This window comes from Hemitrygon akajei, chromosome 11 (assembly GCF_048418815.1).
Source record: "Hemitrygon akajei chromosome 11, sHemAka1.3, whole genome shotgun sequence".
Lineage (NCBI taxonomy): Eukaryota > Metazoa > Chordata > Chondrichthyes > Myliobatiformes > Dasyatidae > Hemitrygon > Hemitrygon akajei.
The window spans coordinates 23125008-23152959 of NC_133134.1; the positions used below are offsets into that span (position 1 = coordinate 23125008).

The following is a 27952-nucleotide window of genomic DNA, read 5'->3' on the forward strand; positions in this document are numbered from 1 at the left end:
ATATTGAACCTCCTCTTTGGGTGAGGCAGGGCAAGTAACTGAAGTGGCGATAAGGGAAAACTTTGGTTTTAGTGACTATAATTCTATTAGTTTTAAGATAATGATGGAAAGGCTGAGACAGATCCTAAACTGCAGCAGGATTAATTTTAGGGGAATTCGACAGGGTATGGCGAAGGTCAATTGACTGATCTAATTTCAAAGAAAATGAGCGATTGGCAAGAGACAGGCTTTTAAAAGTGTGGCATCAAGGGTTCAGGAGCAGCATGTTCCTTCACATTGTCAATGGCAATTAGGTGCGATCAATACATGCTGGCTTTGGCAATAAGGACCACATCCTGAAAAATGAACACTTTTTAAAAAATGCCAAGTGTGCTATTGCAAATCAAGTTCTAAGAGAGATACAACTGAAGCAAAACATTATCACTCCATTATAGCAACACACACAAAATGCTGGTGGAACGCAGCAGGCCAGGCAGCATCTATAGGGAGAAGCGCTGTCGACGTTTCAGTCCTGACGAAGGGTCTCGGCCCGAAACGTCAACAGTGCTTCTCCCTATAGATGCTGCTTGGCCTGCTGCGTTCCACCAGCATTTTGTGTTTGTTGCTTGAATTCCCAGCATCTGCAGATTTCCTCTTGTTTGCATCACTCCATTATATCCTTCTTTTGCTCAAGAAATGAGGTTAGGCACCATCTATCAAAGGAAAAGGAACACAATTTTAATATCTATCTAACACATTAGAATTGAATTCAACAGATCATCAAATACTTCAGTTTATACCTAGAATTTAATGCAGAAATTGTCCACAATAGTTATTTTCTCACCCCACTATTCAAACTTCAGATGTCTCTTTTATTCCATTACTTATTGATTATGTCCCTCTGAATTCTAAACTGATAAATGTAGTGATCTAGGAAAAAAATCTGAATCTGAGAATAAGTAAGTTATAAGTTAAAAATGAAAAACTCATGATATGATGCAGAGTATAGAAACAAGTGGTATATCGTAGTAACAGATACAGATTACAGAATAGTACGTTGCAACAGGATAATTGGGAACTGCACGAGAAATTACCAGTGTATTTTTCTCTGTCTCTGTTAAAAGAAAACAAAATATTGGTCTTCCTTACAGAAAGGAGCCTAAGAACTACAAGTCTCTTAATGACTGGTTGTTTTCCCCAATTTTGCTGGACATGTGCCTGCAACACAACATTTGTAATGCAGTAGCATAGACATTATATCCTAACTTGGCAAAATTAATGAAAGGGCTCTGGCACAACCAAAGTGCTCCGGATGCTGAGTTTATAGGACTAGTACATCAGTGAAGTGATTAATAACAGCCTTATATTTGAATGAAAAGAGATCTTGCCCGTCATTAGACAGCTAAGTACTATTATGTGAAATCAATGATAGCTCAGAAATGAGGAGAAAAGATATCAGAAGTAAAGTTGATGAAAGATTTTCTACACCATTACCCAGCGTCAGAAAACTAAGGAAATATTTTTGTTTTAATTAGCAGTCCTTCACTTAGGGAAAAGAGCATCAGAAATCACAGTCAGTTCTGCTAATTTATAGCCCAGGCCCCATTGAAAAGCTTTCATTGTACAGTGCTCTGTTCGATGACAAAAGCTGCAGTAATAAAAATCGCTCCATCAAGCAATCAGAAAAGATTTAAATCAAGCACAATGGTGGCTTTTCTTGAACTACTTCCACTAATAGCCACCTTCTTCACATACATTTCAAACATTCCATCAGATACTGCCTGAACATCACAAACAAGCATAGAGATACCAAGATGTACAGGGCAGGAGAGCCAAAGTAATTTTACAGCCCATTTACCAGTTGGAAAATTGCTCTCTAGACAGTAATGGTGCTTTTAGTGGTGTTAGTGTAGTTCAGTGCATTCCAAAGTGAGTTCAGCATAGTAATAAATGTTTATCGTACCTGAACTAAGTGTACTAGTTTGGAAGACAAATCCAATCACCCTAAGTAACTTTGGATATTTGAAGCACCTTTTACAACCAACATACAAGCCAACTAAGGATATAGCTTCTGCATTGAGGTTAGTACATTTACCTTCTAAATATGTATTAGACTTTCCTGTGCAACAACCATTTCTCAGTATTCTCCCCATGTAACTTGATTGCGCTCTCTGACACTTCATCTAAGTGTCTCCACTCTCTAAGAAGGGAGGAAGGCAAAAGAAAAGAAACTATAGGGCAGTTAGCCTAGCCTCAGTGGTTGGGAAAGTGTTGCAGTCTATTATTAAGGATAAGTTTCAGGGTACTTGGAGACTATTGATAAAATAAGTCAAAGTCAGCATGGTTTCTGTAAAGGGAAATCTTGCCTGACCAATCTCTTAGGATGCTTCAAGGAAGTAACAAGCAGGGTGGACAAAGGAGAGGCAGTGGATGTCACTTACTTGGATTTTCAGAAGGCATTTGATAAGGTGCCACATATGAGGCTGCTAAACAAGATTAAATCCTATGGTGTTACAGGTAAGATACTGGCATGGATAGAGGAATGGCTCACAGGCAGGAGGCAGTGAGTGGGAATGAAGGGGGCCTTTTCTGGTTGGCTGCCAGTGACTAATGGTGTCCCTCAGGGATCAGTAATAGGACTGCTACTTTTCACATTCTTTGTCAATGATTTAGATAATGGAATTGATGGCTTTGTGGCAAAATTTGTGGGCAGTACAAAGATAGGTGTAGGGGTAGGTACTGCTGAGGAAGAAATGTGATTGCAGCAGGACTTAAGACAAATTGGAAGAATAGGCAAAAAAGTGGCAGATGAAATACAGTTGGAAAATGTATGACAATGCATTTTTGTAAAAGTAACAATAGTGCAGACTATTATCTAAATGGGGAGAAAATTCAAACATCAGAGGTGCAAAGGGACTTAGGAATCCTTGTGCAAGACTCCCAGAAGATTAATTTACAGGTTGAGTCTGTGATACAGAAGGCAAATGCAATATTGGAATTTATTTCAAGTGGAATAGAATATAAAATCAAGGATATAATGTTGAGGCTTTATAAGACACTGATCAGGCCGCACTTGGAGTATTGTCAACAGTTTTGGGCCCCATATCTCAGAAAGAATGTGTTATTATTGGAAAGAGTCCAGAGGAGGTTCATGAGGATGATTCTGGGAATGAAGGGGTTAACATAAGGGCAGCATTTAGCAGCTTTGGGCCTGTACTCACTGGAATTTAGAAGAATGCAGGAGGATCTCAATGAAACCTACCAAATGTTGAAAGGCCTAGATAAGGTGGATGTGGAAAGGATGTTTTCTCTGGTGGGGATGTCTAGAACTAGAGGCCACAGCCTCAAAATTGAGGGGTGACCTTTTAGAACAGGGGTAAGGAAGAATTTTTTTTTACCCAGGGAGTGGTGAATCTATGGAATTCTCTGCCACAGACTGTGGTGGAGTTCAAGACGGTGGGTACATTTAAAGCAGAATTTGATGGTTTCCTGTTCAGTCAAGGCATCAAAGGATATGGTGAGAAGGCAGGTGTGTGGGGCTGAGTGATCCAGGATCAGCCATGATAGAATGGTGGAGAAGACTTGATGGGATGAACAATCTAATTCTGCTCCTACGTCTTATGGTCTTTTGTCTCAACTGCCAGTTTTATACTGAGAGTATTAGCATTCAGTTTTTGATCCAAAACAAAGGTAATTTGGGATCTTGATTATGGGTTCTCCATCAGATACACTGTATTACAAATATATAACTGACAGAAAACAAGTAATGGACTTAATCTTTAATTTGTTTTGGAAATAGTCTGATGCCATATACCGTCAGCTTTACTTTTTAAACTACATTTTCAACAGCCCTGCCATCAAGGTTTCAGCATATGCAGTAATTCCAGATACAGCATCACAGCAGCAGTCATTATTCTGAATTACAAACTACAAATATGTTTTCAAATAATGATAGAGTTTAGAGAATAAAGCTTGGAACAGGTCTTCTGGCCCACTGAGTCCATGCTGACCATCAACCCTAGATTTATATTATTCCTACATCAATTCCTACACTAATTCTACAGTACATTAATCTCATGTATTACTCTCCCCACATTCTCATCAACTCCCCCCCAGATTCTGCCATTCATCTTCACAATGTGGGCCATTTGTAGTGGTCAGTTAATCTACTGACCTGCACATCTTTGGGATGTGAGGAGGAAACACACAGAGCTGCAGGGAAAACATTAAACTCCATGTGAGGATTGAACTTAGGTAACTGGTAAGGCATTGACTCTGCTCAATGTGCCACTATGCCCGTATATATTTATACATATATAACAATAAAAGATGCTCCTTTTCCTCTGCCATCTGATTCCTAAATGGACGTTGAATCCATGAACACCACAACACTTTTTTTTCCACAAAAGTGAAAATCTGCAGATGCTAGAAATCTGAGCAACACACACTAAATGCTGGAGGAACTCGGCAGGCCAGGCAGCATCCATGGAAAAAAGTTCAGTCGTCTTTGGGCCAAAACCCTTCAGCAGGACTCATTGCCAAACCCTTTTTTTTCATATTATTTCTGTTCTGCACTATTTTTTATCTAAATATTTAACATACATATACTGTATATATTTACTGTAATTGATTTACTTATTTATTTTCCTTCTATACTGTTGCTGCTAAGTTAACAAATTTCACAACACATGCCAGTGATAATAAACCTGATTCTGATGCCTTTAATTTTTAAAATCAGTAACTCTGTTGTTATGTGGATTTAGTTGGATTATTAAAGGCCTAAAGGCATTGAGTGCAAAATCATGAAGGTGAGGTTGAACCTTCATAAAACAATGGTTAGGCTGTAACTGGCGTCCAATGCACACTTTCAAAAGAAAAGGTCTAGAAGTGGAGTAGGAAAGCTGAAAAGAAGCAGTGAGGTGTATCAGATCAAGACCTGGTAGAGCTGATAAATGTAGAGAGGCTGAAACCACCAGAAGATGGTTTGAGAGGCAAAGGGTACAGATTCAGAGTGATGAACAAATGATGTTATAAGGATAAGTATTTTATTTACACAGAGAGTGGGAGTAGATCTGAAACTCATTGTCTGCAAAGTGGTGGAAACAAAACCAGTCTGAACTTTTGAAAGGGACTCGGATGGCAATGTGTGGAAAATAATTTGCAGGGTCATGGGACCCTAATAATGACCTAGCAATAGGCTAAGTGGTTCTGTTCTATAGCACAATAGTTCTGTAAATCCATAAGCTAAAATTAGTGATTAAGTCTCACTGCCATGAAATGTGTCTACAGAGCAGTACAAACCGCTTATCCAAATTGCTAATATCTGTTAGAATAATGTTCACATCAGAATGGGCACAAAGAAAAATAGAGATTTCTGCATCTGGAAAGAAAATGAGATGTCGTGTATCTATCAATATTCATGGAGCTGCAAGACTTCATTCTGTAAATAGAATCAGTAAAAAATCTGTATGTTGGGAGCTAACATTTTGTTCAGGCAATCTGTTTAGGCAGAAACATTTATTATAGCACTTACTGGAATCAGATAAGTAATGTTTCTCAAGAATTCAAAATCAAAGAACCCATTTTAAATAGAATGCATTTCTGGCAGGAAACTGTTCTGATAAATTGACTTTTCAAGAAGCAGAGGCAGCAGGAGCCATAGGCAATTTTAACCAGCAACACACTTGACACTTGTAATGGGAGGGAATCAGGTGCAGAGTAAATGAGAGTAGCCATGAGGTAAACGGTAGGTAGTATTCAGGGAAGATTTTGTGGGAGAGAAATGAAGCAGTTTAGGCCAGTTATATTTCCTTTGTGAGAACAGAAATACTTATTTAATGGGCATCTTCTGTCCTCACACCAGCTGCACACACACTTCTGCCCGGTTTGAAAGCTGTAGTAGTTTCTTGCCTTGCTGGCTAAATATTTATGAAGCTCCTGCCAGGTTTAAATGTGTGCTGCATCTGCCTACAAAATCACACAGGTTATTATCAGAAATGGTCATTAGAATCCTCTTTAACTGCCCACCTATTGGTGAGAAGGATTAAAATCAACACATAACTATATCACTGATGGATTTCTATTTTGCACATATATTTCAATGAACACCTGCAATTTAGAGACATGGAATGATAATGGGCCACACAACTTGTTGATAGATAATTTTACAAAATCCTTTTACAATGATAGAAGAGTTATAGTGTAATCAGAATCAGGGTTTCACTGCTGAAGGACAGCAGAATATGAGAATGCTGAAGAATAGAACAATCCAGAATGAATACAGGTCCTTCAGCCCAACAAGTCCATGCCAACCACAGTGCCGATTCAACTAGTCTCAATTTCCTGCCCATATCCCGCTAAGCCTCCGTGTAGCTATCCAAGTGTTTCTTACATGATCATCATCATTAGCGATCACTCGTAGTTGAGTATGATTCTTCTCCTGGTGGTTGATCTGGTCACTTGTGGGTCTTGAGATGACTGAAGAGGTTGAGCTGTGAACCACAAGTCCTACTGCAGTGTTGGCAGGTGTAGGTCATTGAAGTGGTGGTGAATGTAGCTAGCTAGGCCTTTCCCAGTTTCTCCTTACATTGAAGTCGCTCAGTGGCATGGTGGAGGTATTCTTTCGAGTTGTGCAGTCCCCTCATAGACAGACCTTCTCCAGCTTTCCCTATCCTGTGCTAATTTCTCCCATCCATTCAGGTTGATGTGGCACCTCCTCAGGTGGGTCTTGATATTGTCCATGAACCATTTTTAATGCCCTCCAGGAGTGAGTTGTGCATCCTTGAGTTGGCCGAACAGGAGTTGCTTAGGGATACGGATGATGTAGCTGACCCATCGCAATTGGTGTCGAGTCACGTTTGTGGCTATGGAGTTAATGTTAGCTTCCTTCACGATAATGGAGTTAGTATGCCTGTTCTCAGAATCTTTCAGAGGCATCTTTGATGCTAAGTTTCTAGGGATTTTATGTGCCTGAAGAATGTTGTCCATGACTCCAATTCATATAGCAAGGAGGGGAGAACTATAGCTTTATAGACCAGAAGCTTAGTGTTGGTCTTGATATCCCAGTCTTCAAAAATCCTTTCTCCCAGCTTACAAAAGCTCCACTCTCATAGCCTATTCTGCGATTTCAAGGTCAATGTTGGCTCTTGAAGAAAGAAGGCTGCCAAGATATGGGAAATGATCAGTATTGGATGGTTGAAGGTTTAGGAGCTTGATCTGGAGCAGGTTGGTGTAGGACTTGTTTTTTTTTTGATGTTTAGATCAAGTCCCAGAAGTTTGTATTCTCTGGCAAAAGCATCCATTATGCACTGCCGATTCTCCTCAGAGTAGGCTACAATGTGCTGTCGTCTGCATATTGGAGTTCCATGATGGAAGATGACATCTTCCTCATTGCCTTGAACCTGTTAAGGTTAAAGAGCCCCCCCCCCCCCCTCATCTATCCTATAGAAAATCTGGACTCCTTGTGTGAGATCTTGGTCTGTGAGGTGAAGAATGGTTGCAATGACAATGGCAAACTGAGTTGGGGCAATGATACACCCCTGTTTGACCCCAGTCTCAGCCTTAAAAGGTGCTGTTTCAGAGCTGCTGTTGCTGATATCTGTTGCACTCATATCATTGTGGAAGAGCTGCAGGATCTTGAGGTATTTCTCCAGACACCTGATTTTGGACAGTACCTGCCAATGGGCAGGATAATTTACAGAGTCAAATGCTTTCATAAGGTCTATGGAGGCTATATAAAGTGGGAGATTTTGTTCCCAGGCTTTCTCCTGAAATTGACATACTGTAACATTCATCTCAGATGTTTCTCTGGCTGGACAGAAGACACACAAAGAGTCAGGCAGGAGATCTTTTTCAAGATGTGAAAGCCAGTCACATAAAATTTGGGTGAGTACCTTTTCCGCTGTAAAGAGGAGGAAAATGCCTCCATAGTTTCCGCAGTCAGCTTTGTCACCCTTTTTGAAGAGTGTAACAATCAGGACTTCCTTGAGTTCAGATGGAATCTTCTCCTAGTCCCAGATCTTGACAAGCAGGTCATGAATATGATTTAAAAGTTCTGTGCCAACTTCTTCGGGGATTTCTGTTAGAATTCTATCAGGCCCAGTGGCCTTGTTGTTCTTTCATTTCTTGTAAGCTGTCTGCTCCTCTTTGATACTAGGAGGCTTACTCATGTCCTCCTTCATAGGTCGTTGTGGGAGCTGGTTGATGACTTCAATGTCAACAGTGGTGTTACAATTAAGTAGCTCCAGAAAGTGTTCCTTCCATCAAGAATTGATTGCATCCTTGTCCTTTAGCAGCCTTTGTCCATCTTTGGAGCAAAGGGGAGTTTAGGCCACAATGGTCTGGGCCATACACTGCCATAGTGGCAATAAAGAAACCCCTGATATCACCAGAGTCAGCAGGCTGCTGTACTTCTAGTGCCCTCTCAGTCCAACAATGAAAAAGTTTGCCCCTCGAATTCCTTTTAAATATTTCCCTTGTCATCCTAAATCTATGTCCCTAGTTTTCATCTCCCCTATCCTTATTCATTGAGATACAGCGTGGAATTGGCCCTTCAAACCATATTGCCCTGCGATCCCCTGATTTAATCCGAGCCTATCATGGACCAACTTTACAATGACCAATTAACCTACCAACTGGAAGGAAATCAGAGAACCCGGAGAAAACCCACGCGGTCACAGGGACAACATACAAAACTCCTTACAGGCAGCAGCGAGAATTGAACCTGGGTCATCCGAACTGTAAAGTGTTGTGCAAACCACTACACTAGCATGCCACCCCGGGGGAAAAGACTGATACATCCACCTTATCTACATCTCTCCTCATATGAAGGCCGCACCTCATTCTCCTACGTTTGAAAATTGGAAAATCGGTAGGTAATTGGTAAAAAGATTAGAGGAGAATGTTTGAAAGGCTGATGGAAGTACAAAATTCCAAAACAATTTAATATTGACTAGCCAAGCACCTGAAGAACTCTCACCTGTAAGACTACAGATTGACAGCCAGTGACCTTGAAGGTAGAGTTTGAGAACATAATTCACAACCACACTTCACATAAATTCTGCCGTAATTTATAATACAGGTTAAAAGCAAAATAGATACATGACCCAACAGAAATAAAAACACATTTGTATTAAAGTCATAATGATTAAAAAAGACTGTTTTTGTCCAGTATATTGGTGCTGTACAGAACTGAAGTACTTGATTCCTTGACATTTTCAACTTATTTTGTGCCCAGATTCCCAAACAAAGTGCCATATATAATCAGTACTCCCCATTCACCCTTCATGGTGTTGTTTGCTTACTGTCTGGCGCTTTGAAAACATGTGATGGTCTGTATGGCTCATACTCCACAAATAGTATAAGAAAGTGTGTGTTTGATAATGTATGTCATGTTGGATAAAGGCCAGTTGGCTACATAAGGAATCCACTCAGTATACATGTCTGGAATTTTATGGATCTCTCCCATTTCACCTTAACTTTGTCAGTAGCTCTGAGGAATTGATTAAAACAAAACTTTATTTTCTCATTTACATTATGTCTCTGAAGGTTACTATGAATTACATGCAGTAAATATTGATCTTTTGATGATATTTAACAAGATAATACGCAAGGACTTTGTCAGAGGAGTTCAGTTCTAGGTAAAAATGCAAGTTTAAAACACCTGGATAAAAGCTTGTTTAATGGAGAAGTAAAAGTAAATGGGGCTGGCTTAAAGCCAAGGAGAAAGATTCAAGAAGTGGAGGTGGATTAGCACTATGTATTTAGAAAATGTGAATAAACATGCTTCCCTCAGGGTCTGTGAATTTAACAGTGGAACCTGCTTTCCAGTTTCCCTTTCCCAGCCACAACCAACCACAATGAGAGGCCACTGACATCAGACCAGAACTGAGCATGTAGAGAGGAAGGAATGAAAGCATGGAATCAAGAATCACTGGAGAAGATAAAACTGTCATAATCAGTGGTAGAAGAGGCTAGAGGCTTTTGGTGAGGTGAAGTGGAGAGCAATGTGCATAGGTATAGAGTGAAAGGCTCTCTGGGGGACAGATAGGGCGAAGGAAAGTGAAAATGAACAGGGAAATCGTCTGACTGCAATTGGTGGTAGTTGGTGGTGCAAAGTTCAGAATGAACTCAGATGGCACCAGCATACAACACTCCCTCGTCGACATCTTCCAGATAGCCCACAAAAAAGAATTTTTTACTTCTCTTACATCTGTTTTTCACCTTAAGTTTGTTTCTGAGACTGTTAGAGCTTGCGATTTACAGCTTGGAGAGTGTTTGAGTGACCCAGTGCTTCACTGGCTCCGAGAAGATCCCGAGAAGCCAGAATGTACTCGAAGGTGAATAAACTTTGAGATAGAGTGTGAGCTGATGTTCGACTTCATTTCACTGGTTAAAGCGCTAATAATTGCCTATTAAAGTGTCGAGGAAGATTGAGACGATAGAGGCGAAGGCGGAAGGCAAGCGAGAGTTCAGCGGCAACTGCCTTCCTTTTGATCGCTGCCAAGAAGGAATCTGTGAGTGGCCTATCGCTGTGGCAGGTGGGTAGGCCTCTCTGCATCCATGTGGGGTCACTCTCTTTTGATGTCGGTGATATCGGAGAATGGTAAGGTGATTCTGTGTTTATGGACTGTGGACTTTTTCAGACATGGTTTTTAAACACTGTCTTTTTTAAATCACCTGTTCCTTTCCATTTTGTTGTGCGAGGGGAAGGGATATTTGGAGGTTAATGTTCCAATTCCGTTTTATGTGAATTGAGGGGAGGTTTTGAGGGTTAACGATTGGGATGCTGTTCTTTTTTGTGCGGTGGGGGGTAGGTTTGATGTTTCTCTCTGAACAACTTTCATGGTTGGCACAATATTGTGTGCCAAAGGGCCTGTAATGTGCTGCAGATTTCGATGTTCTATGTTCTATGTCCTTTCTTTATTTCATAGCTATCTGAAGGAGAAATATTTCAGAGTTATATATGGATACATGCTTTGATGATAAATAACCCTTTGAAATATTACTAAACCCCCTATGTTACTCTCACACACAAACACACACAAAACCATTCATATTAATCTAATGCATCAAGTCACTTATACACATCTTGGTATCACAGTCAGTCATACATTACCCTAACGTAGTCACTTACAAACTTTTCCACATTAAAGTTATCAGTAATACAACCATGCAGTCCTGCATTCAGACATATGATGGGTACTCATTCCATCCTTTCATATATTGTCTTTAATGATGTTAGATCATTCTAGTATTTATTAATCAAAGATGTATGTAGAAAAGTGGCAAAAAGTACAGTGAGGACACACAAGCACCAACAACATAAAATAACATATTATCTTTTGGTGAGATGACAGAGAAATGATAGCTTTTCAGCCCTTGGATGCTTTGCCAAGGACAACATCAATATAAAAGCTTTTCCAACTAAAAGGAAGGAATTTCCAATTTTTTTGACATTGTATTTAATAAATGAGCAATTGTGACTATAAGACATAGGAGCAGAATTAGACCATTCAGCCTATCGAGTCTGCTCTGCCATTCTTTCATGGCTATCCCGGACCCCACTCAACCACCTGCACTTTTGCCATATCCTTTGATGCCCTGGACGATTAGGGAAACTATGATCTTCAGCTTTAAATATACCCACGGACTTGACCTCCACTGCAGTCTGTGGCAGAGCATTCCACAGATTCACCACTCTCAGGCTAAAAAAATTCCTCCTTACCTCTGTTCTAAAAGGTCATTCCTTAATTTTGAGGCTGTGCCCTCTAGTTCTGGATACCCCCACCATAGGAAACATCCTCTGCACATCCACCCTGTCTAGTCCTTTCAACGTTCATTAGGTTTCAATATATTGCAGCAATATATTTCAAAAGAGAGATATTTCTAAATGTCATCTGATATGATGACATTTATAAAAACAAGGATGTAATACTGAGTCTTTACAAAGGACTGGTGAGTCCTCACTAAGAGTATTGTGAGCAGATTTGGGCCCTTTATCTATAAAAGGATGTGCTGACATTGGCAAGGGTTCAAAGGAGGTACACAAAAATGATTCCAGAATTGAAAAGCTCTTCGTATGAAAAGCATTTGATGGCTCTGGGCCTATACTCACTGGAATTCAGAAGAATGCGGAATGACCTCATTGAAACCTATCCAGTGTTGAAGTTCTTCAATAGAGTGGATATGGAGAAGATGTTTCCTATGGTGTGAGAGTCTAGGACCAGAGGACACAGCCTCAGAACAGCTTTTAGAACGGATATGGGGAGGAATTTCTTTAGCCAGAGAATGGTGAATCTGTGGAATTCGTTGCCACAGGCAGCTGTGGAGGTCAAGTATTTAGGTATATTTAAGGCAGAGGTTGATAGATTCTTGATTAGTCAGGGGTTGAAGGGAAATCGGTAGAAGGCAGGGGATTGGGGCTGAGAGGGGAAATGGTTCAGCCATGATGGAATGGTGGAGCAGACTTGATGGGCCAGATGGCCTAGTTCTGCTCCTGTAGCTTGTGGTCTTGTGGTCTTTGTGATATTAATATATTCATCAACTGTGCACTGATGTCATGATATCATCTTGGCATTGTCACTAGCTGAAATATCCAGACGAAACTTTATATCATCGTTATTTTGAACCAGAGGTACAAATTAAAAGCAAATCTGAGATAGAGGTATTATAATGTAATAGGAGCTGTGTTGGGACACAAAATTCTGTAGATTTACTCACATAAGGAATACTCTATGTATATGGAATTACAATGGGTTTTCCCAAACTTACAAAACTAATTTTTGCTGGAAATCACAGACATTTTGTGGCATAAAGTAAAGCAAAGGCATGCAATCAGAGAAAAAGGGATATGACAGAAATACAATATGAGTGTTCAAATCCTAAACACAGTCATGATAAATCTGATTATTACATGGAAACATGCATTTTCCATGGGAGTTCCCTTATTGCTCCTTTAGTAATCACTGGAAATCCCAGAGAAATGTGGGTTTTGCCATGTTTTCACCATTTTACAGAATTCAACAACCTACTGAATAATCACAGCCTGCACACCTAGCCCAACCACTTTAACTGAAATTGGTGAAACCTTGGTTCTAGAGTAGAAACAACAAAAGTTGAAAGGCTTCCCATTCACGTTTGAGACATACTCTACTCTAGGGGCATATTGGAAGCAATGTGTAATGTTGCATAAAGGAATACTGAGAGCTCGGAGCAACAGTAGACTTGTCTGACCCCAGTCTGCACTGGCATTCAGTCCATAATGCACAGAGGTCAAGAGCAAATGATTGTTGACTTATTCACTAATGCATATGAGAGAATGAATTCTACAAAAGGTATCCATAGGAAAGAAATCCCTTCTGAAATTGTATGATGCACAACACCATCTCCCAGTAATAAAGATCTACATTGACCATACTATCATCATGCAGCAGTTAAATTACCAGGCTAATACCCAGAGATCAGGGTTCAAATCTCACAGATCACCTACTCATTGTTGTCCATGTAGGGCCAACTGCTCTAGACCCATTCAAGTCTTTGTCTAAAAGGGATGAAAGTGTTGAATTCACAGTTGAAGTTAGAGCAAACTGGCTTTGACATTCAGGTAGCATTTGACAAATTGTGGCATCAAAAGATGCTGGTAAAACTTAAGTTATGGGCACCAAGAAGAAAACAATGAATGGAGTCATACTCCACACAGAGGAAAGTAGCTGGAGAGTAAGTCTAGCACTTCATAGGTTTCTCAGGACTGTTGCCGTGGTATCATCCTCAGTTAATTATAAGGTCAGAAGGTTGTTCACTGATGTTTGCACATGAGAGTTCACTTATGCACAACCTCAGCACATGAGTGTCCAGTGCATGCCTCAATATCCTGACAAGCATGAATGGCAGTGATGCTTCACTACTAGACGAGCTCAACACCTTTTATGCCTGCTTTCAAAGGGAGAATATAACTACAGCTGTGTCGATTCCCAGCTGCACCCAGTGACCCTTGATCTCTGTCTCGGAGGATGATGTCAGGCTGTCTTTCAGGAGGGTGAACCTTCATAGTGCCACAGGCCCTGATGGAATACCTGGTAAGGCTCTGAAAACTTGAGCCAGCCAAGTGGGGGGTGTATACAAGGACATTGCTATGGGCGGAAGTTCCCACCTGCTTCAAAAGGGCAGCAATTATACCAGTACCAAAAAGAGTAGTGTGAGCTGCCTTAATGACCATCGTCCAGAAGCACTCACATCTACGGTGATGAAATGCTTTGAGAGGTTGGTCATGGCCAGAACCGACTCCTGTCTCAGCAAGGACCTGGATCCATTGCAATTTGCCTATCGCCAAAAAATAGGTCTACAGCAGACTCAATCTCAATAGCTCTCCACACGGTTTTAGATCACCTGGACAATACAAACACCTATGTCAGGATACTGTTTGTTGACTATAGCTCAGCATTTAACACATTTATTCCTACAGTTCTGATCATTAAGCTATCAAACCTGGGCCTCTGCAACTGGATCCTCGACTTCCTAACCGGAAGATCACAATCTGAGCAGATTGGTATAAATAACTCCTCCTCGCTGACGATTAACACTGGCGCACCTCAGGCATGTGTGCTTAGCCCACTGTTCTACTCTCTCTATACCCATGACTGTGTGGCTAGGCATAGCTCAAATGTCATCTATAAATTTGCTGATGATATGACCATTGTTGGCAGAATCCCAGATGGAGATGAGAGGGCACACAGGACCGAGATATACAAGCTAGTTGAGTGATATCACAGCAACAGCCTTGAACTCAATGTCAGTAAGACCAAAGAGCTGATTGTGGACTTCAGAAAGGGTAGGATGAGGGAACACACACCAGTCCTCACAGAGGGATCAGAAGTGGAAAGTGTGAGCAATTACAAGATCCTGGGTGTCAATATCACTGAGGATCTAATCTGGTCCCAACATAATGATGCAGCTATAAAGAAGGCAAGAGTGGCTATATTTCATTAGGAGTTTGAGGAGACTTGGTTTGTCACCTAAGACACTTGAAAAATTCTACAGATGTACCATGGCCAGCATTCTGACAGGCTGCACCACTGTCTGGTATGGGGAGGGGAGGGCACTACTGCCCAGGATCAAAAGAAGCTACAGAAAGTTGTAAAATTAGTCAGCTCCATCTTGGGTACTAGCCTCCATAGTATCGAAGACATCATCAAGGAGCAGTGCCCTAGAAAGGCTGCATCCATCATTAAGGACCCCCATCACCCAGGACATGCTCTCTTCTCATTGTTAACATCAGAAAGGAGGAAGAGGCACTCAGCAATTCAGAAACAGTTTTTTCCCTCTGTCATCTGATTCCTAAATGGACGTTGAACCCATAAACACTACCTCACTTTTATTATTTTTGTTTTGGCACTATTTTTTAATTTAACTATTTAATACACACACACACACACACACACACACACACACACACACACACACACACACACACACACACACACACACACACACACACACACACACACACACACACACACACACACACACACACACACACACACACACACACACACACACACACACACTTATTTATTTTCCCCAAGTGATCATGTATTGCATTGTACTGCTGCTGCTAATTTAACAAATATCACAACATATGCCAGCGATTTTAAACCCGCTTTTGACTCAGATTCTGAGTCTGACCTTCAAGTTTGGGCTGGGAACAGGTGAATAAATTTATACCAGAAAAGTACCAGGCAATAACCATTTCCAACACAGAAGAATTTAACCATTTACCCAATTGGTTAGAAAAACTTCAAATACTATATTTATGCAGTATCTTGGAGAAAGTGGTTCTGATGAGCACATCATTGTTTATTTTGGGTTTCCTGGCAGCTGGTGGATCTCTTGGCCAAATCCCAGTACATAGTGGTTAAACTTCAGCCCATACAAACATTTCAGCCTTGTAGAACCAGAATTACAAAGTCTCTCACCAGATATTCAATGCTTATTTTTAATTTAACACAATCCATCTTTTTTTACTTTATTTTATGTAGAAAGGAGGACACAGTTCTCATGCCCAATAGTATTAAACTCTCATCCAATCCTTTAGATTCTTCATTTGTTAATGCACAATGGACTTCTCAACAGTAAATTTATCGACTATGTAATTCAGTGCTGGGTTTAATAGCACAAGAATCAGTATGCTTAAGATCCCGAATTCTGTTTCTTCAAGATTAGTTTCTTTGAAAGAGGAGACCTGCTCTTTTTCCCCATTGTCAGTCAAAGAATGCTAGTCGGTATTACATTTCCATGGATGGCTAACTCCAGAAGAATATTGTAGTCCATGCCTCATGTATTTCCATAGTAACCGGCCTGAGAACAGCACTTGCTGAAGACATTTTCCATGAAATATCAACACAACTTCAGCTCCATACAACAATTCCGCACAGAATGAGGCGATTCAGCTGACTAGGTCCAAAATTGTTCCTTACAAGAGCAATCCAAAACCTTAAAAATTCTTTCCTTTGAAGTTCTTATCCAGTCCTCTTTCAAATGCTTAAATTGATCTGTCTGCACTACGACCCTGGCAGTGCATTCCAGAATGTAATCTCACAATAGTGCTTTTTGTTTATTTTTATCAATCACCTTTATTCTACATCCTATAGTTCTTGACCCCTCTGTCAGTAAGAACATTTTCTCCTTATCTACCCTATCTATACCCTTCATGATTTTAAATACTTCTACTAAATCTTCTTACAACCTTCTCAGTTTCAGAGTAAATAAGCCCAGTTTCTACAGTCTATCACATAAACAGATTGCTCAGCCTTTGAATTGTTAGTTAAGTGAAAAATGCAGCAGGTAAGCAGGCATAAACTCAAAGAAGTAAAAGGTAACTTTACATGAAGCAAAACAACTGATAACAAGGGGAATGAATGCTATCAGTTAGGTGCAGTCTTTTCACAATTACATTAAAGCTGAAAAGAGGTCCATATAGATGGATAAAAACACAAAATGCTGGCAGAACTCAGCAGGCCAGACAGCATCTATGGGTGGAGGTAGTGACGACGTTTCGGGCCGAAACCCTTCATCAGGAGTGAAGTAACATGGGATGGTCGAGGGGGGATAAGAAGTGGGGGAGGGATAAAGTAGAGAGCTAGGAAGTGATAGGCTGGAGGGAAGTGGGCTAGGGGGAAGGTGGAGAATTATGGGAAATAAAAGAGTAAGAAAAGTAGGGCTGGGGGGAGATTATAGTGAGGGGTGAAGAAAGAGAGAGAAAGAGAACCAGACTAAAATAATAGATAGGGATGGGGGTAAGGGGGGGGCAGGGGTATCAATGGAGGTCTGTGAGTTGGATGTTCATGCCGGCAGGTAGGAGGCTACCTAGGCGGGAGATAAGGTATTGCTCCATCGACCTGCGTGTGACCTCATATTGACGGTAGAGGAGGCCATGGACAGACATGTCGGAGTGGGAGTGGTCTGTGGAATTGAAGTGTGTGGCCACAGGGAGATCCCGCCACTGCTGGAGAACTGAGTGCCGGTGTTCGGCGAAGCGGTCTCCCAGTCTGCGGCGGGTCTCCCCAATGTATAAATGGCCACATCGGGAGCACCAGATACAGTATATCACCCCAGTTGACTCGCAGGTGAAGTGGTGCCTCACTTCACTTCTGGGGCCTGAGATGGTGGTGAGGGAAGAAGTGTGGGGGCAGGTGTAGCACTTCTTCCGTTTGCAGGGATGAGTGCCCAGAGGGAGGTCGGTGGGGAGGGATGGGAGGGATGAATGGACAAGGGAGTCGCATAGGGAGCGATCCCTGCGGAAAGCTAAGAGTGGGGGGGAGGGGAAGATGTGGCTGGTGGTCGGATCGTTTCGCCGTTTCGCTGAACACCGGCGCTCAGTCCTCCAGCAGTGGCGGGATCTCCCTGTGGCCACACACTTCAATTCCACAGACCTCTCCCACTCCGACATGTCTGTCATGGCCTCCTCTACCGTCAAGATGAGGCCACACGCAGGTCGATGGAGCAATACCTTATCTCCCGCCTAGGTAGCCTCCTACCTGCCGGCATGAACATCCAACTCACAGACCTCCATTGATACCCCTGCCCCCCCCCCCCTTACCCCCATCCCTATCTATTATTTTAGTCTGGTTCTCTTTCTCTCTCTTTCTTCCCCCCTCACTATAATCTCCCCCCAGCCCTACCTTTCTTTCTCTTTTATTTCCCATAATTTTCCACCTTCCCCCTAGCCCATTTCCCTCCAACCTATCACTTCCTAGCTCTCTACTTTATCCCTCCCCCACTTCTTATCCCCCCTCGACCATCCCATGTTACTTCACTCCTGATTAAGGGTTTCAGCCCGAAACGTCGTCACTACCTCCCCCCATAGATGCTGTCTGGCCTGCTGAGTTCTGCCAGCATTTTGTGTTTTTATTTATTTCCAGCATCTGCAGATTCACTCGTGTTGTCCATATAGATGGAGATGAATGGACTGGCACCAGAGTTTTAACATAGCAGGATCATTCAATGAGAGAAATCATTCAACTAAAAATGATTACAAATAAAACTCTCACCCAAAATACCTGCTTCCTCCATCTTTTTCAAAAGGGCTACAGCGTCCTTGCATCCAGAACAAAGCAGTCAGAGATTGATGCCTGAATATTACATTACTCCTTCTACCAAATGTATGTATAGAAGGCATGATAACGTCTCTTTTCAATGAACTAGAGCTGTTCCTACACTAAAACAAGCTAAGTTCAAGAATTACAGAAGAAGATACTTGGGTAGTATAACCTGAATTTCTCTTGTTATTTGGGTTGCCAACATTTTGGCTCAAGTCTCACTGTCCATTTCCTTTATAGGTACTGCATGACCCATTGAGTTTCTCCAACAAGTTTTTAGCTCCAAAATCCAGCATCTGTATCACTTGAATCTCCTTTTCTTGTTATTTATTCATTCTCTCAGCATATTCTCTGCATAAATTTACATGAATTAACATTATAGCAAGCCTTAATATAAGTAAACTGTATTTTGAATTCTTTTCCAGTTACAGCTTTTTTCCAGTTACAGTTACCGTTGAAAGTGACTGGTGAAGTGTGCAATCCAGATGATCCATTATGTCTTACAAAAGAGATGAACGTTGTTTGTTTCTATTTCTCTCCTTACATCTCTCATTCAGTTCCCCCAAACACAAACTTGAGAACTGAATGCAGAGGCTCATGCACTTCTCTCCCTTAGCTGAGTGTTTGCTTACTTTGATTTAATGAATTATTAATCAGCACATTAAAACCATCTTTAATACTATTTGCAAAGGATACATTTTTAATAACACCCAATTCTGTACAATTCTGTATTTAACAACTGCATTTTCCATTTTGCTATCCTTGGATATTTCTGGGCTTGCTTTGCAGAATCTGATTTGCACAATAGTCCTATTCTGAATTCCAACACTTCACTGTGAATGTGATTCAGTCTTTTGGCAACAATCTCTTGAGAGATTGATGAAGTTTTAACCCACATGAAGAAAAAAAAACTAATTTTTAAAAGCTGGCAATTGTTTAAAGGTCCGTTGCAGCAATTCAGAATAGACTAAACAGGCATGGGTGAAGGTATTCAAGATCGTACTGGTTTCTAAAGTATAGCAAGTAGTGCAATATCAACGGTTACAAATGGTATCAGCGTGAAGCTGAACTCAAATTGGACCTAAGGCTTTATTTGCATTGGAGTGTAAACATCAAATGGACGTCCCAATGCAGCTCACCAGCTGAGATCTGACCAAGCCTGATCACCTCCAACATCAAATAGAGCTGCAAGTAGTTCTTTAAGCAACAGAGAAGCAAAGTGGAAGAGAAAGGGCATGGTCAGCACTTTCGGGGGTGGGGGTGATGCACTTTAAACATCACTCCGTAAACACCACTCTTTAGGGCTATGGAAACTAGATCAACTGAATAGCATGTGAGCTATCACAAAATTAATGTCTTACACCTGGAGAATTCACCAGGACATATATCAGTAGCCTACATCCTTCCAAGGAAGATTGTGATCCAAAATTCAACTCTCTCTACTCTCCCAGCACCACTAATGGTGATTCAATGTACAAAATATGGGTACAACACTGTTCAATTTCTCCTTAATAAATAAGTTTCATTCTGCCTCGTGGTAAATCCAAGAACTACATGAGGCATACTGACCAAATATTTTTGCATTTTTGAATACATTCAAACAAAATGCTTCAAAATCCATCCAATTTAGAATGCATAAAAAACCGGAGACTCATGTAATGGGACTTTGCAATGGATTTTCCCCAGTTTTTCATATCCAGCACAGGGAGAAATATTCTTCAAGTTGTGCGCAGTGGCATAGTGGGTACTGCAGCTGTCTCACAGCTCCCATGACATGGTTCAAACCCAACCTCCAGTTCTGTCTTGTGTCATGTTTGCAGACTCTCACATGACTGCATGGAAACACCAAAAACAAATATTAGTGTGCTCCCTTTCCTCTCTTTCCACATCCAAAAGATGTGCTCATTGGTAGGTTAATTTCTGACTCTAACTTACCCCAGTATAGTTGGGTGATAAGTCAGGTGTCAGATCTCTCAGTGGGAGAGCATCTTGGAGGTGGTGATCACAACTCTATCTCCTTTACCATAGCGCTGGAGAAGGATAGGGGCAGACAATTTGGGAAAACATTTAATTGGGGTAGGGAGAAATATGATACTATTAGGCAGGATCTTGGGAGCGTACATTGGGAACAGATGTTCTTGGGAATGCATGGCAGAAATGTGGCAAATGTTCAGGGAACATTTGCATGATGTTCTGCATAGGTATGGTCTATTGAGGCAGGGAAAGGACGGTAGGGTAAAAGAACCATGGTGTACAAAGGATATAGAAAATCTAGCTAAGAAGAAAAGCTTACAAAAGGTTTAAGAAACCAGGTACTGAATAGAGTTCTAGAAAATTACAAGATTGCCAGGAAGAAGCTTAAGAATGAAATTAGGAGAGCTAGAAGGGGCCATGAGAAAGCCTTAGCAAGAGGATTAAGGAAAGCCCCAAGGGATTCTACAAGTATGTGAAGAGCAAGAAGATGGGCCATGTGAGAACAGGACCAATCAGGTGCGATAGTGGAAACGTGTGCACGGAGTCGGAGGAGGTAGCAAAGGTACTTAATGAATACTTTGCTTCAGTATTCACCAGGTAAAGGGACCTTGGCAATTGTGGGGATGACTTACAGTGGACTGAAACGCTTGAGCATATAAACATTAAGAAAGAGGATGTGCTGAAGCATTTGAAAAGCATTAAGTTAGATAAGTCACTGGGATCAGATGAGATATACCCCAGGCTACTGTGGGAAGTGAGGGAGGAGACTGCTGAGCCTCTGACGATGATCTTTGCATCATCAATAGGGACGACAGAAGTATAGGAGGATTGGAGGGTTGCAAATGTTGTTCTCTTATTCAGGAAAGGAAGTACAGATAATCCAGGAAATTATAGACCAGTGAGTCTTACTTCAGTGGTGGGCAAATTGTTGGAGGTCCCGAGAGGCAGGATTTATAAGTATTTGGAGAGACATAATATGATTAAGGATAGTAAGCATGGCTTTGTCAAGGGCAGGTCATGCCTTATGAGCCTAATTGAATTCTTTGAGGATGTAACAAAACACATTGATGAAGGTAGAGCAGTGGATGTAGTGTATATGGTTTTTGGTAAGGAATTTGATAAGGTTTCCCATGCAAGGCTCATTCAGATAGTAAGGAGGCATAGGATCCAAGGAGACTTTGCTCTGTGGATCCAGAATTGGCTTGCCCACAGAAGGCAAAGGGTGGTTGTAGATGGTTCATGTTCTACATGGGGGTGTTCCACAGGAATCTGTTTTGGGACCCCTCCTCTTTGTGATTTTTGTAAATGAACTGGATGAAAAAGTGGAAGGATAGGTTAGATAGTTTGCTGATGACACAGAAGTTGGGGGTGTTGTGGATAGTCTGGAGGTCTGTCAGAGGTTACAGTGCAACATTGATAGGATGCAGAACTGGGCTGAGAAGTGGCAGATTAAGTTCAACCCAGAGATGTGTAAAGTGGTTCATTTTGGTAGGTCAAATTTGAAGACAGAATATAGTATTAATGGTAAGATCTTGGCAGTGTGGAGGATCAGAGAGATCTTGGGGTCCTTGTCCATAGCATACTCAAAGCTGCTGTGCAGGTTGACAGTATGGTTAAGAAGGCATATAGTGTGTTGGCATTCATCAACCGTGGGATTGAGTTCAAGAGCCGTGAGGTAATGTTACAGCTGTATAGGACCTTGCTGCTTGGAAGTAGGTACTGAGGGGATGTCAGGGTAAGTTTTTCACACAGAGAGTGGTGGGTGCATGGAATGCATTGCCAGCAACAGTGGTGGAGATGGATACAATATCATCTTTTAAGAGACTCTTAGATGGGTACATGAAGCCTAGAAAAATAGTGGGCTAACAGGTAGAGTAATTCTAGGCAGTTTCTCGAGTAGGTTTCATGGTTGGTACAGCATTGTGGACCGAAGGACCTGTAATGTGCTGTAGATTTCTATGTTCTGTGTTCTAAGAAGATCAAGTTGGGGTTTATGAGCACGTCAGAGAGGATAGGTCATCGGAAAATTATTGGGAGAGCAAGAGCTCTGACAGCTAACATAGACTTGTTATGTTTCATAACTCCAAAACTAATCGAAAGTAAAACACGGGAGCCAAGGATACCCATATACTTAGTTTCTTCTTTTCTGATGTGCACACATATATGACATGATGACATCATAACGTATGCCATTCACATACTTCTTACATAGAATCCGTAATGAATTATGTAAACAAAGAATGCTTAATCAAACAATATAATTGCAATATTATTCAACTATTACTGAAATATTAAATATACTACAAGACTCCATGGGCCAAATATCTTTTTTTTCTATGTGGTAAGGAACTATCTGTAACACCCCGGGAAACGTTTCACTGCTAATGTAATGGTTTCTCTGTAGCAGCAGAGTTTGGGTTATGACTAGAGATAACAGGGGCTTTGGAATGTGCGCCATCCAATGAGGGGCGTGTTGTTTTTTTCTTGTATGACTGAGAGGAGGTATTCGCGGTCTTTTGTCGGTGAGAAATGAACAGAGAAGATGCAAGAAGAATGAGCTGGTAGACCACAGGACAGAGTGAACTTGAAGTGAGGGGCCGGGAGTCGACAACACTCAGAGGAAATCGATGGGGAACTGATGGACAGAAAACCATGAGCTCCAACATGTACATTAGACTGCTTCATTAAATTGGGCCCTTTTTAAAAACCATCTCCCTTTTTTTAACATTCGGCGTCTATTTAATATTTTATACTCAGTTCCAACTGGGACTCCTGAATGTGTTATCGCCCTTGATGCGGAGAAAGCATTTGATCGTATAGAGTGGAACTACCTTTTTGCAGTCTTAGAAAAATTTGACCTCGGCCAAAGTTTCATCTCTTGGATCCAATTGCTGTACCTGTGTCCTACTGCTTCTGTTCTAACTAACTTTCAGAAATCCCAAGTATTCAATCTCAAACGTGGCACCCGTCAGGGATGCCCCTTAAGTCCCTTTCTCTTTGATTTGGCTATAGAACCTCTGGCGATAGCATTTCGAAAATGTCCTGAACTGACCGGGATTTGGAGAGGGGGTGTTGAGCATAAAGTCTCTCTCTATGCTGATGACCTACTACTCTTTCTCTCATATCCGTCTACATCCTTACCTCTAATGTTTTCACTTCTTGACCAGTTTAGCCAGATCTCTGGCTATAAACTCAACTTAAATAAGACTGAACTTTTCCCAATTAATAAAGAAGCACAAGAACTAATATTTCGTGATCTCCCTTTTAAAGTAGTCCATAATCAATTTACTTATCTTGGAATTACAGTCACAAGGAAGTTTAAAGATCTCTTTCGTGAAAACTTTGTCAATCTTTCATATGCTACAAAACAGAGTCTGGTACAATGGTCACCTCTATCTATGTCCTTGGTAGGTCGTATCAATGTTGTCAAAATGTATGTTCTCCCCAAATTCTTATACTTATTTCAATCTATCCCAATTTTTATTCCTAAATCTTTTTTTGATTCCTTAGACTCTATTATTTTGTCATATCTGTGGCAGAATAAGTGCTCTAGAATTAATAAAATCCACCTCCAAAAATCTAAAAAAGAGGGTGGCATGGCTTTACCTAACTTTCGCTTATACGTTGTGCTGCCTTCTGGTCTTTCTTCCACGGTCAACCTAAGTGCCCTAACTGGGTGGCAATGGAGTTGAGCTCCACTAAAGAGTTATCTATATCTGCACTTCTTGGCTCTGCACTCCCTAGCAGTCTGCCCAGATCAATAGCTAATCCTCTGGTTAGACACACTTTGCGTATATGGGCTCAGTTCAGGAAATGCTATGGTTTCCAGGGGTTTTCCATTTCTAGCCCTGTCGCACATAATCACCTTTTTTTACCTACCACGTTCGATTCAGCATTCCATGTTTGGTACAGGAAGGGCATTAGACATTTTGAAGATCTCTTCATTGATAACCGCTTCGCTTCTTTTCAACAGCTCTCTGTTAAGTTCAACCTGCCTAACGCTCACTTTTTCAGATATCTCCAAATCCGACACTTTACTGCTCCTTTAATTCCTAGCTTTCCTGAAATGCCTGCGAAAAATGCTATGGACCTATTTCTCTCCATTAATCCACTAGGTAAAGGTTTAATTTCAATTATCCAAGATAAACTAGCAGCCTTACGACGGGCCCCTGTGGATAAAATTAAAATGGCCTGGGAGCAGGATTTAAATATCTCCTTATCCGAGGAGAGCTGGGACTCAGTTCTCAAATCGGTTAACTCAACCTCTCTTTGTGCTCGCCATTGTCTCTTACAGTTTAAGATTGTTCATAGAGCCCATATGTCTAAATCTAAACTATCTCGATTCTACCCTGGCATTAGTCCGCTCTGTGATAAATGCAAGAGGGGCGTGGCCTCTCTCATCCATATGTACTGTGTTACGAAAACCCCGTAACCAGGTAACTTACCAGCAAAGATAGATGGATCAGCTGAGTCGGATGCTACTATTTTCAAACGTTTTATTCAACAAGGGCACAAACGTATGGTTAATACAAAACATTCAGATCGTCAAAACTCAATCTAAAACACCGGTGTAACCATAATCAATCAGAAATAAGCTCTACAGTTGTCTAGGGGGTAATACTGAGTCCAACGGAAGTCTAAAGAGTCACTCAGAAGTTTGTAGGCTTTTTCCTTTATAATTTAGAAAAGATGCACACTTGCCCGTCGTCTTGGCAGAGCAAATCCTTGGAATCAGGGGAGCAGACTTCCCCGTTGTTATTTAAAAGCAGTCTTTCGTTGGTTTTAGCCACAGATTCAAATTCGGAATCTAGCGCACGTGGCTTCCTTCAAAATGGCGTCCCGCTCCCACGGGAATCGATCTCGTGTCTCCTGGGTGCGTCTGCTGGGTGCATCTGCTGGGTGAATCTGAGGGTCCTCCCCTCAGACCCGCCTTTATACTTCTTCACGGGATCGCAGGTATCAATCAAGTTGCAGGTAATGCGATCTTTCTCTCAACCAGCCCACTTTGCCCGAGGGCTTTTCACGTGGTCTCCATGAGACAATAGTCAAAGTCACCTTTATTCTGCTTCTTGGGAGAACGTGGTCTTCCGCACGTCTCTCTCTTTTGGGTCAGCTGACCCCCCTTAACTAGAGTTCTTGCGATTTTCACAAAGGAGGGGGCCAACGGCATAACAACTGGCTCTGTCCTAGCTTGGAGAAATTCTGGAAAGATGTCTTCACTACACTATCGGGTATTCTGAATCAGCACCTAGAACCTAACCCCTTAATTGCTCTGTTCGGTTTTTGGGGCGAGACAGATTTATGTCTGGGTCCGACCAAATGCCGAATACTATCCTTTGCCTCTCTCCTGGCGAGACGCTTGATCCTCCTTAGATGGAGAGATGTTGCCCCGCCCACTCATGCGCAATGGCTTAACGACATTATGGCCTGCTTGGACCTCGAAAAAATTCATTATTCAGTTCTCAATTTGGATTTTAAGTTCCATAAGATCTGGGGGCCTTTTATCGAGTACTTTCATAACCTTCCTCTTGACTAGGGTTTTTTTTTCTTTTCGGTCCCTTGCTTTCAGCTCCCTTTTTTTTTCTGGTAGTAGGCATTATTATCCTCTGTTGCTAAGTGTATTCACAGTCTGGGAGTTTGACTGTCTGGACTTATACTCTCTATATTGTGTGGTGGTTGGTCTGGAATTGTTGTTTTTTTTCCTTGTGTTTTGGGGTTTGGGGAGGACACTAAGCTCACTTGTCTTTAATTTAGGTGCTTTTTTGTTAAATTCTCTTCCTCTGTAGCATATTGTTATTGTATGCTTAACCTTGCTCTGTATTAATGCTCCTCATTGGGATTTGGGGTTTTTAATTTTGTAAAATGTTTTGAAAAACTAATAAAAAAATTTAAAAAAAAATTGGGCCCTTTTTCTTTTTGTTTCCTTTACTAACTCTATAGTCAAATTAAGAATAATAAAGCTCAATCATTTAATTGCATATGGTGTACTGTCTGATATTTTGTGGTACAGATTTGTAACAGGGGAACACATCACACAGCATCCACACAAACAAGATTTCACAAGTTGGGCGGGGCCGGAGACTGTCTTCCCCTGGACTAATGCTGTTAGCCAGACCTGAGGGCTGCATAGGAAAAATTTGAAACCTATAAGAACAGTGCACAATCAGGTTCAAATGGGAGAGAAGTTTAACAGAGAGAGCTTTCCTTTTCTGGAACAAGGATGAAAGAAACACTTAACTCACCAGTATTCACACCACAATCAAACACTAGAAGTTGATACCATAGTGAAAATTTGGTAAAATTATATTTCTTTATTGAAATCTTGCTACTTAAGTATAGTTAGGGCTACAGTGTAATTTTATCCTCGTCTAGCATTCCCACTCGCTGACCCTCTGTTTCAGGAACTCAACCTCACTTAATTTTCCTCTGGCAGTTTAACATTACAGACAAGCTGTTTTGTTGACCTTTTCTTTCTGGAAATTAAGTTCCTGTGAATTTGGCACCTTCTACCGCCATTTCTCTATAATATTGCACATCAAGTCAGACGAGTGAAATTTAGTTCTTTGGGGCTGGCTGATTTGCTAGCACCCATTTAGCTTCCATGCCAATGTTCAATTATTCTCTCAATAAAGGCTTCATTAAACTTAGCTTCCTGTTCTATCTGCTCCACAAACAGCATGTAATATGAAGATCACCACGAGTAACAAAGTTAACAGCACATTGTGTGAAATAGGAACCACAAAAAAAATGAAAGCATCAAATAACAGCTCATAATCACTGCAATGAATGTTTCTGTCAGAGTACATGCATTTATACAGATACACAACACACCATTCCACAACATCAACAAAAAACAACCGATTTAGTTTGAAATCACACAAGTGCATCAGTGATAAAGTATCCAAGGAAAGGAAATACAAACTACTTTGTATACTAAATCTACTTTGGTATCACAATGTCTGATACCATTTCTCGGGCTCATATTATTACACATCCTTGCAACTCAACATTCCATTCACAGTGGTCTCAATCAATAACATTTTGTCTCATTTTGGCTCTGTGCCAAATGTTCTGCTCAAATTTGTTACTCACCAGGTTGACAAATTCCTGGTAGCAGATCTGCCCCTGCTCATTGCTCTGTACAAGAGCAAACAGCATCTCAAGTTTGGTAGGATCCAGCTGTAATTCATGGCTCTGAAGCAGATTGGAAAAGTGCTCCACAGCAATGAAACCAGTATTCTCCGGATCAAGCTGAAAAGACATATTAAGGAGGAATTGTTAAAGTACGTTTCATTATTACTATTTGCTATTCTATTTAACTTCATCAGTTCATTATCACAGACTTGTTATTGAACAGGAAGCTGCCATTTGACTCACTAAGAATGAAGGCTGATTTAAAATCATTC

At 41.1% G+C, this 27952-nt stretch overlaps 1 protein-coding gene across 3 annotated transcripts in view; it reads right to left on the bottom strand.

The window, feature by feature from the left end:
• Positions 1 to 27952, bottom strand: part of rhbdl1 (rhomboid, veinlet-like 1 (Drosophila)) — a 295879-nt gene that overhangs the window by 147426 nt on the left and 120501 nt on the right. For 2 of the 3 annotated variants that reach the window (XM_073060406.1, XM_073060402.1), the window contains one exon: positions 27639 to 27797. The exons of the other annotated variant lie outside the window; for it this stretch is intronic. In XM_073060406.1, coding sequence (XP_072916507.1) covers positions 27639 to 27704 — 66 coding nt within the window. In that variant the 5' untranslated portion in view covers positions 27705 to 27797. The remainder of the gene's footprint in view (positions 1 to 27638; positions 27798 to 27952) is intronic. 3 annotated transcript variants of the gene reach the window in all.